Source organism: Prosopis cineraria, unplaced genomic scaffold (genome assembly GCF_029017545.1).
Source record: "Prosopis cineraria cultivar Desert tree isolate PC_DT_omini unplaced genomic scaffold, ASM2901754v1 PC6, whole genome shotgun sequence".
NCBI lineage: Eukaryota > Viridiplantae > Streptophyta > Magnoliopsida > Fabales > Fabaceae > Prosopis > Prosopis cineraria.
In genome coordinates, this window is record NW_026555337.1 from 15,034,695 (window position 1) to 15,048,434 (window position 13,740).

At 27.0% G+C, this 13,740-nt stretch overlaps 1 protein-coding gene across 1 annotated transcript; it reads right to left on the reverse strand.

Annotated features, from left to right (window-relative positions):
• Positions 1-526: 526 nt before the first annotated feature.
• LOC129313933 (potassium transporter 5-like) lies at positions 527-11,520 on the reverse strand. Its single transcript, XM_054957322.1, is given in 10 exon segments — positions 527-1,572; positions 1,674-1,928; positions 2,596-2,710; positions 2,980-3,032; positions 3,981-4,070; positions 4,073-4,240; positions 4,378-4,416; positions 5,506-5,754; positions 9,386-9,611; positions 11,389-11,520. Coding segments are annotated over 10 exon segments (2,373 nt in total).
• Between the last annotated feature and the right edge of the window lie 2,220 nt (positions 11,521-13,740).

A 13,740-nucleotide genomic window follows, 5' to 3' on the forward strand; every position in this document is an offset into this window, starting at 1 on the left:
ACAATCAAAAGGAACGCTGAGCAGCAGCACCCTTAATTTCAAGTTTTGATCGCGTTCTTAGTTTACTTCTTTATCAATCCAAGAAATGCCACAAGGTATTTTAGGCAAAACGAAAACGAAAAAAAAAATGAAAAAGGTAATTATATTTTTAAAAAATTAAGAATACCCACAAATATGATATAACTGATGGATATAGTAGAATTTGGAAGGTGTCACATAACGCATTACAAATAGAACAATTTTTATTATAAAAAAAATTAACTGGTGCATAATCCATCAATATTTTATTTTGAAAAATTAACTTCACCATATATATATATCAACTGAAAATACAATGTAAATTTTAGGGAATTAAAGCAACTTCCATTTAAACCATTAAAAGTACAGACTCCATACATACACATACATGTGGACACAGACACGACACACACTACGAGATAATCAAAATCTTCAGTAAGCCATCTCAGATTCTGTGCAATACACAGAAAAACATGACTAGATGAGTGTGTTTATTTGACCATGTACTTCATATCTCATATGTCATTCCAACCTTGAGAAGCTTAGAATGTGGGATGCCTATTAAATCTTGTCCTTGTCTAAAGTTTTTCCTCAAGAAACTGTAGACATAATTGACAACTATCATCTTGAGTAACGATGACTGAGGCTGTGCCACTACTTGAGTTTCTCCCAGCAAATAAACTACACCTTTATCCTTGGCTCTCTCCACGAACCCTATCTCCTCTTCTGCATTATTCTCTACAGGTACTTTGTTAGCAGTAGAGATTATTGATGTTGCTGACTTCACCGTTCTACTTGAGTGAATAGAATCATCTTCAGCAAGAATAGAGTCATCTTCCGGTGTTGGTATTGATGGGACTATTCGATTGGAATAAGATTTTCCATCACGACTATGAGGATCAGTAACATTGCTTAGTTCTGCTCCGACAAGATCTGTAGCAAGACTTTGATGACGAATGAACTCCTTTAGCTGCTCAACTAATTGTTGCTCAAACTCTGAGTGTTCATTAATTAGATCATTGTAACCAAACCTGGCAACACAGCGGAAAAGTCTGAACTCTTTTGGCTGAACCTGTCTAAACAGAAACCTCTCTTCCAATGCAACCCTACTAACAGGGATGGACTTTATGGTCACAAAGACCACAACGGAATGAATGGACTGTATGTTGGCAAGGAAGTGGGAAAAGATCGGAGGAACACCTTCAACAAGCTCTGAGTATAGAAGTGTTATGCCGGGAATTCGCTGTGTCGCTGGGTTGTTAACTAGTTGTCTCAGATGTTCACTTGAAACCTTGTTGTTCTCCTCAAACATGTACTCTTGTGTTTTAGTGTAGTGCCATATGCCCATCAAGGTCATCAAGAACAAGGAAAGTAGTAGTGGAAGAAAGCCTCCGTGAGTAAATTTAGTTAGCAAAGATGATAAATAAACTATCTCTATGGAAATGAAAACCACAAAGAAAAGAGCAATCAACCATATGCTTGTCTTCCATATAACAAGCATAATGAGAGTGACCATGCAGGTCGTCACCACCATCACAGTGCACACAGCGATTCCTGCCAAAAGTGCATAGTTTAGGGTCGTTTGGTCATGCATAGAAAAATGTGTGAACGCAAATATTCATACACATAAATGATATGTATGAGATGGAGCTTACCATAAGCATGGCCAATATTTTCTGTGGTTCTGAAAGAGGCAACGACAATGACACAAGCAATCATAAGAATGAAGTTGATCTCGGGTATGTAGACTTGACCTTCATATTTGGTAGATGTATGCATAACCTTCACTCTTGGGAAACAACTCAAACTTACGGACTGTTGTATTATAGAAAATGCCCCAGAAATCATAGCTTGGCTCGCAATAATAGCAGCAGCTACGGCGGCCACAAATGTTGGCCAGTACAATGGATCTGCATGTGATTAAGACCAATATTAGTGTCATAACAAACTATGATATTCACATGCGTGTTAGGTTGTCCAAAAGTAAGTGGACTAGAGACAATATGAGAAGTTTCGCATTGAATAAAGTTAAATTTAATAACTAATATATAATAAAAAGAAATGATCAATAAACCTAAATTTTAAAATTTTAAATTAAGATATCGTGTCTTTTATCTAATCTTGCCATTTCTCTTGAAGTACTAAACATTTTTTTTTTCCAATAGCAATAGGCAAAAATTTTTTATGTAAAGAGACATTGCTTATAACTTTATAGGCAATGGTTTTTAACTGTAATGTCTGTCACTGTACAACATAGTGTTTTAGGAAACGGTTTTCTGGACTGTGTTAGTCAAAAGTTACACTTGAAAAACTGTTACTTATTCATATGTTAAACAATATTTTTCTGCCTATTACAAAACTACTGTCGTCGTTGAAAAAAAAAATGTTGTGGCGAATATATGGAGGCTCAATATCAATATAAAATATAAATCGATAACAAGTTATGCCCTTTATAAACCATGCATGGAATGTCTGACTCGTTTTAGACTCTGTCCAATGCAGTGAGAAATGTGCGTGTAATTGATAATAAAGATCTAGTGTTAGTATCATCAGCAAGAAAGAAGCTAATTAGTTTACCAGGTATTGACTTGTAAAAGGTATCTGATACATCGTCTGGGAACTTTCTGAGGTATGCCCCTTGGCCACTGTATGCACAAACTAGTGTTGGCATTGTCACACAAGAGAAGCTAATCTACAACAACAGAAGCAAGACTTCGTTAATAACTGACACGATGAAATATTATTTAGACCATACAGGTTCATTCCCAAGAGATAATTAACCAGAGAGTTGGTAATATTTTATTTTTAAATAAAAATTCTTTAATGATATAAAATAAAGCATGGCTTTGTAGGTATTTAAAACTCTTTTAAACATGTTCATTAGTGCCTACGTTTTGAACAGAATGTTACTTTACAGATTACAATGTATAGTTCTAAAAATGTATGAACACATATACTTACCTGGACTGCTCTTACGTTGAAGTGGCCCAAATCTGCAAACATAGCCTCAGTTCCTAATTCATTGAAAGATACACAGACAAATCCGTCAAAAGCTAAGAAATTTTAATGTTGTTATACTATTTTGTGTGTGTACGTGTGAGAATTTTTTTATATTTGTTTTTTGATTAAAAAAGCAGTTTGTCAAAATATTAGGAGGTTGTATATATTAATTAAAGGTTAGGTCCCAAAATTTTTTCTAAGTGATAGGTTGCAAATATCGATTAGTTATAAATATTGGAGTTTTAATTGTAATTGAGACATTTAAATCTCTTTTGTTACTTTCAATCATTTGTAATTGAGACTTTGATTTTTTGTTACTGTTTGAATAGAGATATCTATGACTGACTGTTTAATAAAATTTTGGCTAAAATATACAAAAATCTCTTGAACTTTGAAATAGTTGCAAAGAACCTCCTTACCTTTTAAAATTAACCTCCTTAACCTTTTGATATTTTTACCACAGACTTTCCTACTATTATTTCTTAATTATCTGACTAATAAAAGTTGCTATGTCATATTAAAAAAATATACATACTAGCTTATATGACATCCAATGTAAGCTAATAATAATAAATAAAAAATGAATAAAATTTTTATAAAGCTATTATTAACTTACATTGAATGCCACATAAGTAAAAAAAAAATAATAGTACAGGAGTATATTGTAAAAAATATAAGGTTATAAAGGTTGGTTTTAAATGTTAAAAGGCGAGGGTTTTCTATGCAATTGCCTTAAAATTTAAAGAATGTTTTAGCCTAAAATTTTATAGGATCTAGTAATGTTATTAAATTGAATTTTATTTTGGAACCTAATTGTCACTATCCCTTTTAATTAATAACAAAATATAAAAAAATTGCAATAGCTTGCGCTATAAATTAATAACGATACAGTTCATTTTATATTTTTAATCTATGCATATGCAATGCACAAAATTATTGATGAAGGCAAATATTATATATACCTGTAATGCACAAAAAGATTCCACCAAGAGAAGTCCAACCTTTCTTGCCATTCCTTTTGAAGTAATCCACAATGTAGAGAGGATTAAAGCTCTCAAAACAGTAATGTCATATTTGAACAAGTTGTATAGACCTATGCCCCCCATGAATGAGAACCACACCAACACCATTGGGGCAAAAGTGGAGCCCACTTTGTCTGTCCCAAAACGTTGCACTGTGAACAGTCCTATTAAGATTGCTACAGAGATCCCAACAACAGCATCTGCAATAATATATATATATATATATATATGCACCAGGATTTGAAAAATATAATAGCAATCAATATATTAACATGCACCGTATTTAAATTAAACATGGCTAGTATGACTGTATTTTAAATTACAGTTAGGACTGTACCTTGTCCAAGAGACTTGATCCCGCTTGCTGCCGAAAGCACTGCATGTGCATGGCATAAAGATAGTGTCAATGATTACAGAATTTAAATTAATTCCCAAAAAGAAGTTAGTTCCTTTTTTAATCTATGATTACAACTTTCAATCTGATTAAATCATTCTATAGCCCTTTAATTTCTTGCGTCAGTAATGGGTTATTGTGCTTTTTTTTATATACACACAAGTTTAAGAGTTTTGGGTCTCATGAACTCCTAAAGAGTAGGGCATACCTCCAGCTTTAAAAAGCACTTAAAAGTACTTATAAATTGCCCACCAACCTTTGTTTATGGTCATTGTGCTCTTTTCACACTTGGTGTAGCATATTGAAATAATGTGTCACATGAACATGTACTCCCTCTACCTTATATGACGTCCCTTTTTTTTTTTGCAAAATTACAATACCAATAAAATCAATTAAATAGTACAGTTTAAAATCTTAATTAGTTAATATAAATTTTTAATAATACCCATTATTTAATAAGGGGAGACAAAAAGATATTTAAAAAAATGAAACAATGAGGATTATTTTTAAAATTAGTTTTATTAATGAGTAGTTATTTTTCTGAAAATATTTATATTATTATGCAATATCAAATCACTCTAATTTATATGTGTATGTATGTATGTATATAGTATATCTTATGAAATTGGGAGGAGGGGGAGTATATAAAATCTATGGGAGAATGACAAAGAGATCTCAAAAGGATCAATTAATTTAAATTAGGTTCAAGTATCAAATTTTAAAAATTTATAACTCAATCTTTCAATTTTATAATTCTATTGTGATGAATTTGTAATTTATATTTTAAATTTTAATATGACTGAAGAATAAAAAAATTTCATATTAAAATTTAAAATATAAATTATAAATTTATCACAATAGAGTTATAAAATTAAGAAATTAAATTATAAACTCTTAAAATTTAATAATTAAAACTTAATTTTAATTAATTAATTCTTTAGAGATTCCGTGTCACAAAATCTATCACAAAATCTATTTTGCCGTGGACAAGCATTCTTAAAGTTAATGTCATGCATATTCTAATATAATAAAGGGGAAAGCATGTGCAATTAAGAGAGAAGAGAACTTGACCTGAAATGGCAGGTGTAAGAATTCCATCTCCAATAACCATAGAAGTTGACATGATAGTGACAAGGAATATGAGAAGTGGGGCCCATTTGCTATTCTCGAGAGTTGACTTCACCTTTTGAGCCCTTTTGAGTGAGCTCGAAAGCGTTTCTAGTTTGTAATTGGAGACTTGTGTGTCCTCTACTTGCCTATTTGGGAGTGAGCTCAGCTTCGCGTATCGGCATAGTAACGAATACAAAGCAAATGTACCGCCTGACACACAAATTACCAATTAATGCCTAGTGGGGAAAGTTGTATTATATTGTTAATGAGAAATTAGTCACACGTAACCCTCCTTCCTCCTAAAAATTGAATTTAGGCATCTTAAAAATTGCAATTCAACCATGCACAGAGTCTATATGTTATGATCATAAATTTAAAGGGCAAGTATATTTTAAAAAACTAACATGTTAGATGAGAATTCTCATCATCATACTTGTAAACTTCACTTTTAAGATTTTTTAATATGAGACTCATGGTGATGGGTTGGGAGGTCTTTAATATGTCATTTTTTAATGTTTTTTTTTGTAATGTTCTATCTTCCCAATTTTGTTTTTCATTTTTCTTTAAATCATTGACTTCTATATAAAATAAGAGATATTTGGATATCTTGATATCGCAAAATAATAAAAATTTGTATTTTTTTTATGATTTTTCAAAAATAAAATGAAGATTTATGTTTCTTTAAAAAATCATAAACAAATACAAATCTTTTCCATTATGGGAATCAATATATCTAAATGTCTTTTATTCTATGTGGAAGCCAATGATCTAAAAAAAATAAAATTAAATTAAAAAGTTAGGACATTACATGAGACATTAAAGAAGAGTACATTAGAAGCCCCTAGTCCCATTATGATAAAGGAGAATGATAGTTGTGTCCCCAATAATTTTTTGTTTGGAAAAATAAGTTAAAAAATATCAATCACAATAATTGCAATTTAGAAGTTTCATTTACAAATAAATATTTAAATATTAAAAGTAATTCTTAAATTGTAATAAGAATTTTTATTTGTAATTATTTAAATTGATATTTAAAATTTATTTTTTTAAAAAATTTTATTAGGAACCTAACTGTCATTAATTCAACCTCTTGGACCTAGCTGTCATTTTCCCAAAGTATAATTTTCTATTAATTATATAGAGTTAAATTCTTTGAAATGTAATAAAATATGTTCATTAATTATACAAAATTCATTTTAATTATTTAAGAAAAATTACTAACGCATTCTTTCACAAATTAAAATTATGTTATTTTTTATTTGTTTAACCATGCTTTCACTTACTATCTCCAGCCTTGGATGTTACTTCGTCATCAAACATAAAGCATTTTCATCAAGTCCATCTCAACTTTTTTGGACTTTGTCCTTATTCAATAAAAATCATTAATTTTTTGTTTTCAATGGGATACAAGTATTTTTTTTTATATACTCCCAAGGTAAATATATTTAATTGCATTTGAAATTCCGTAAAAAAATTTAGATATTAAACATATGGCTTTGAAAAAAAAAACGTTATATTTGGAATGAAGAGAGTTCAATGGCCTGTTTGTTTTCTGTTTTTTTTTAAAAAATATTTTTTTGTTTTTGAAAACAGAAAAATTTTAAAAATTATTTGGATAAGTATTTTTCATTTAAATGTTTTCATTTTTTTTTGAAAAACAAAAATAGAAATAATTTTAACTTATTTTTATTTTATTTTTCTTGGTTTTAAAATACACTACATTTGATTATTGAAAATTATAGATATCTTAACTAATTTTTATTATTAATTACTACCATTAACTCTTTATAATCATTATTATTAATTTATTTTTAAAATTTTAAATTATTTTTTAATTGACTTAACCAAGCGAATTTTCATTTTATTTTATTTTGAAAACTATATTACAAAATAATTTTTAAGAATAAAAATGAGAACAAAAACCAAACAAGTCCTAACATTCTAATATATACCCACCCCATTAAAAACAATAAACAAAAAAGTTATTCAAGCTAATTAAATTTGCAGGAAAACATACTTTTTTTAAATTTTCCATCAATTAATGCTCGTCATTTCTACTTATAAATCCCAAATTTCTCTCTCAAGCTTTATTTAACAAGGAGCATTTCAGGAAAAAAAATTAATAAAAAAGAAAGGATCTTATATTTTTCACTACCAAACACCTCAACATGTGTCTCATGGCATGGGTCTGAACTAATATTATTTAAATGAAAATTTATAATAAAATAGAAAATAAATTGGGAAACTCATAATAAAATTTTTTAAAATATATAAATAATAATTTAATCTCTTAAAATATTATAACTCTCCTGAAGTCTTTAAGAACTTTTCTGTCATTAATGAATTTATATAAATTATTAAATTATCCTTATTAAAAATAAAAAATTCATAACTTTCCTTCTTATATTCACAACAACAAATAAAAAATTTAACATGTGAAGTTGTGATTTGTTGTTTCGTTGTTGCGAATTTAAAAAAAAAGTTATAAATTATTTATTTTTAATAAAAATAATTTAATAATTTATATAAATTCATTAATAATAAAAAAATTTTAAAAAATTTAAAAGAATTATAACATTTTAAAAAATTAAATTATTTTTATATGTTTTTAAGAAAATTTTATTATTATTTTTTTAAATAGAGTTTTGTTTCATTTGTTTCTTTTTTGACTAAGGATAGTCTGAACGCAAGCATCCTATGCCCAATGACCCCACCAGCCTCATAGTCATAGGACGTGCATCACGTGGTACCATTTATGGCACCGAGGCCATTGTCAATTAATAATTTTTATTTGACAAAAAGTAAAAAAATATAAAGGAAATCTTTCGAGGGAATTCATCTTCACTGCCCATCAGGCTGGTGATCATCAGCCGATAAAATCTGCACTGTGTAAATAATTTAATTTGAAAAATTTAAATTTAAAGTTTTTTAATTTATATTCATATTTTATTTTTAGTAAAATTAAAAATTAAAATTTTTTAATAAATCTATTTATTGTGGATTGTATAGATATAATTTGGTATGTCTAAATTTAATATTGAAATTTTTTATAATTTTATAAATTGATTTTCTAAATTTACTTTAGACAATCCAGATTTAAAATTCTTAACAAAAAATTTTTATTAAAAACATATTTTTTAAAAAAGTATTGGTTAAGATATTATCTCTATTTTTAATATTTTATTTATTAAAATAAAAATTATAAAAAAATAATATTAAATCTAGAATGTTCATGATACATTTGAATGGTTAATAGTACATTTGAATGGTTAATTTACAAAAAATATAAGGATATTAATATTAAATTAGACTGTCCAGATTAAATTTGTACTGCTCCAATCGATGATAAATTATTTATTTAAAAAATTGAAAATTTTTATTTTAATAAATATACAATAAAAATATATATAAAAATTGAAAAGCTTAAAATCTAAAATTCATATTAAAATCTGGATGAAATCTTATTAGAGTAATGAGCACCATGGTGCTCATCCCCTAATGACCACCAAAGACAAACCCCTCTTAAAAGTATTAAAAGTATTAAATAGTTTTTATAATTATTTTTTAACTATATACTTATCTCATTTATTAATATTTTTTAAAAATAATAATGCATTAAAATTTCAATTATCAATTAACTTCTAAAAATTTAATAAATTTTAATTTTACTTTTATTAAATATACATAATAATTAATCAATAACATCTTTTCTCTCACCAATATTTAATAGAGGGTAAAAAAAAGTTATGATTAAAAATAAATGACAAGCCTTATAAATATGACACAAAATAAAACTTTCTCTGTAGTAGAAAATTTATAACAATACACACTCTATACTTACCTTCCCCATTGTCGTTGGCCCAAAGCACAATGAAGATGTACTTGATCAAGGGAACGGCCAAAATGGTATAGATAATGAGAGAGAGACATCCAATAATGTCGTCAGTGTTGTGAATTTGACCATCAGTGAAAGTGCTCGCATACACATATAAAGGTGACGTCCCTATGTCCCCATATATTATTCCTATGCTTTGAAATGCTAAGCTCAATGTTCTCCTCCAGCTTGTCTGTTCTTAGCCATATTCAATATTACATCCATATCAACATCAATCAACATAACATAAAATGCTGAAGTGTATATAAAATTTTGCATTTCATAAATCATGATCAATAATACGGTGATTTATTTTATTTCCTTGAGTCCGAGTTGTAAAACAAATCTATAATCCAAAAATTGTAATTAATAACATTGAAATAGTGAAATTATCTTCGTATATAACTTTGTTCATGTTTAGCAATCAACCAATGTTATTCTTTGAAACAAAATACTCCCTCCCGTCCTTATTATGAAACGCATTCTAGAAGAATTCTTTTATTCTTAATATAAGATACTTTATGAGATATTAATTATATTTTTCAAATATTACTTTTATTTAAATTTATTAATCATGAGAGAGAAAGTAATACAAATTTAAAAATATTTTATTTAAATAGGAAAAATAATAGAATTTATTCTATTTTCAAACAAACTTAGTAATTTAACTACTACTTCTTATTTCTAATTAGATAGTTTAGATGAGCCTTACATAATAGGATCGGACGGAGTATTTGTTAGTTGGGACACTTGTTTACTTTCTTCAAGCTATTTAGTCATTGATCTTCCGATCCTTAAAAGAAAATTAATTGAAGATATCTTTGTCAATGGAAGCTGTCTTGTTTCCCTTTCTAAATTCTTATATAAACCATCGATGACACGAAATTTTTTGGAAAAATATAGCTCTTTGTCTTTATACTTTTAACATGTTTTGATATTAGTCTTTATACTCTTTTTATTACTTCAAATTCCTTAAGTTTACCTATATGCAACATTAGTCTCATATTTTAAAAAATTACCACAATAACTTAACGGTGGCTAATGTGTATATAAAATGTATTACTTCTTATTATAACTTGTTAAAATTAGAATGCAATTTACAAAAAGAATGAGTAGAAGGCAAAAAATATATATTAAATCAGGACCCTTAAATGTGAAATAAAAGAAGCTTCAAAAGAAGGATGATATGATAACTATGACAGATAGGAAGAAAAATTAGTGGCTATATTTTGCTCATATAATGTCCAGCTTATTATAATTTTACCAACTCAACAATACAATTAACAGAGTCATAATGTATACATTAATAGATTTAACTCCGTTAGTGATAATATATAAGAATTAATGTTGCAAACAAATAAAATTTTTCAAACTTAGAGTAACAAAAACAATATAGGAGATTAATATCAAAACACATTAAAAATATAGGCACCAAGAATTATATTTTTCCAATTTTTTTTCAGAGATAGTTAAGTTGATGTACTTGATTATGAAGGAGAATTAGAAAAAAGTCAATAGAGAACATCTTTCATTAACATAGCATTAAATAACAAGGCTGAACCACTAGCTGATTCATTAACATAGCATTAAATAACAAGGCTGAAATAAAATACCCAATACTCAATAAAATTGTATGAAGGAAATATCATACCACATCTAATCTACATCCATATAATTAAACACCAAAATATAAAACTCATAAAAAGTTGCACTATTTCCAAGCTCTAATTGTGTGACTAAAATTCTTCAGATTTCGTATAATATATTAGGAAATTGTAACTAGTTGCTAATAACATCACAAGAAAATTGATGCATCAGGAAAGAAATGTAATGGATGACAAAATCTAAGCAGAATTTATAGGGGAGAAAAACAGGAAAAGTAAAAATAGATACTGCTTTAGTGGGTCATATATATGAAATATACATTGAGTAGCAATACTAGGATGAGGAAGAAAAAGAAAATTAAAGACCTGAGAGGAATGGCTTTTGTCGAAGGCAAGCCTTCCAGCTTCCAGATTGAGTGAATCAACTCGTCTCAGTTTGGCCCATGACACCTTCCTCTCTTTCAGAGGATCTTTCTGTGTTTCTGAGTCTCCTTCCATGGTTCCACAACGTAAATAGTTTGGAAGAGGTTTTTGATTGTACGAGGTCTCCACTCTGTACGGATTTTATAGCCGCAAAATGTCAAAAGTGGTTGTTTACTCTCAATTTTAAAATTATCATTAAATAACTGAGTTAAAATTATTCCAAGATCTTCCGTCAGGAGGTGGTGTCTACTTTTTTTTTCCCCCTTTAATCATTGTTAGATCATAGCTTTTTAATGGTTGAAGTTTAATTTTTTAATAAAATTATTATTATTATTTTACATAAAATATATAATAAAATATTATAATTTTAATTTTTTAGATTAAACTTTAATTGTTCAAATTTATTTATATAATTTTTTATAAAATTAGAGCCGTTGAAATTTTAATTCAATGATAATGAGAGGAAAAAAAAGAAGAAGAGAAAGGTCGTCACACATACATCAGTCCGTAATTAAGGATTTGCCAATGCAAAATGGGCTTCTTCTGTTCTTTAATTTTCATGTGGTCTGTGCTTCTGCTAGTCAACATTTTCATGTTAAATTATTTATATTTCTTGAAAAAAAATGTAACAGCTCAAATAGGTTTGATTGATATAATTTCTTCATTAAAATATTTTTTTGCCAAGACTTCATTGAGATAATTTAGTCTTTAAAAAGTTTCAATAAAGTACTCTTTTTGATCCTATATATAACATAAAAAGAAAAGAATTTTATCTTATTTATAAATCATATCAATAAATTTTTATCATAATTTTTTTCTTTTACTCCACTTTATATGCTGTTAAGTGGTGAGAGAAAATTATATTATTATAGTATGTATATTTAATGAGAATAAATTTAAAAATTCATAAAAATTATAAATTTTATTTAAAAATTTAATTACAAATTTAATTTTTAAATAAAATTTATAATTTTTATAATTTCTCTTGATTTTGATGAAATATATTAAAAATAATTTATAAAAGGACTAGTGAATACTTTATAAAAATAAAAAAAATAATCCCAATTATAAGTTTTTTGTTATAATAATTATCTTACAAAAAAATATAAAACAATGGTGTTTACTTTTACCTTTTAGTTTGAATGGTATCCTTGAAATTTGAGAAAGCATGACGACAGCCTTGGACAAATAACGAAGCATCATTTTTGTGTATCATTGACTACATTTTTTTTTTTTATAGTAGACCTCCCACCATATTTATAAGATAAATAACAGATTTTTAATTTATAAGTTATATTATTAAATTTTTATCATAAATTTTTTTTTACCTTATATTAAATGTTGGTGAGAGAAAATATATTTTTAAAATATATATTTAATATGAATAAAGTTAAAAATCACTACCAAAAAAAATCCAAATTATTGATGAAATTTAGGAATAAAATAAATTTTTATCACTAATCTATCACTAATTCATTATAAAATTATGTCAAAAATCTTTAAAATTTATTAATTTTATTTATAAAATTCAATAAGTTTTTAACTTTGTCCCTGTTAAATACATATGCTCTAATAATATACTATTATATCATCTTTCACCAACATTTAATAAAAGATAAATAAAAACTTATAATAAAAAAATTAACGATACAATTTATAAATAAAACAAATGAATCTTCTTCCTTTGCTTAACAAATAAGACTGAAGGGAGCAAAGCAACATATTGGAGTAATAACATTTTTTTAATCTATGTAAAAAATATTTCAAATACCTTATAAAAATACTAAAGTAGGTCTAGATTACTTTATGGTTGGTAAAAAAACAAAAAAGGATTAGATTACTTTATGATTGCATTGTCGTGTAGAAGTTGTCATCTTGTACGAAACGCCACCTTAGAACATTTGCGATGGATTTTATTTTTTTAAAAAATGGGTATCAACTATCAACGATTTTTTTAAGGGGGAATGACATTTGAGGGCAAAATATAAGAGTAATTTCATTTTAGGGCAAAAAAGGTCTAAAGTAGAAGCTTAATTTCTTCATTTTTAAATCATCAATAATTGAGGCTCCCGAACTCTATTATTTGTTCGCATGGAATCCCTAATAGTTGTTGTTTAGAAGGAAAAAACTCATATAAAGACATGTGAATAATATTATTTACATAAAGGGATCAGTATGATATAGATTGTTATTAAAATGAGAATAAGAATTTATTTTTCTTGAGTGATTATTGTTATTGGTCATTATTTGTAAATAACTTTTTTTATATGTTTTTAGATGCAATTTTGCCAATAG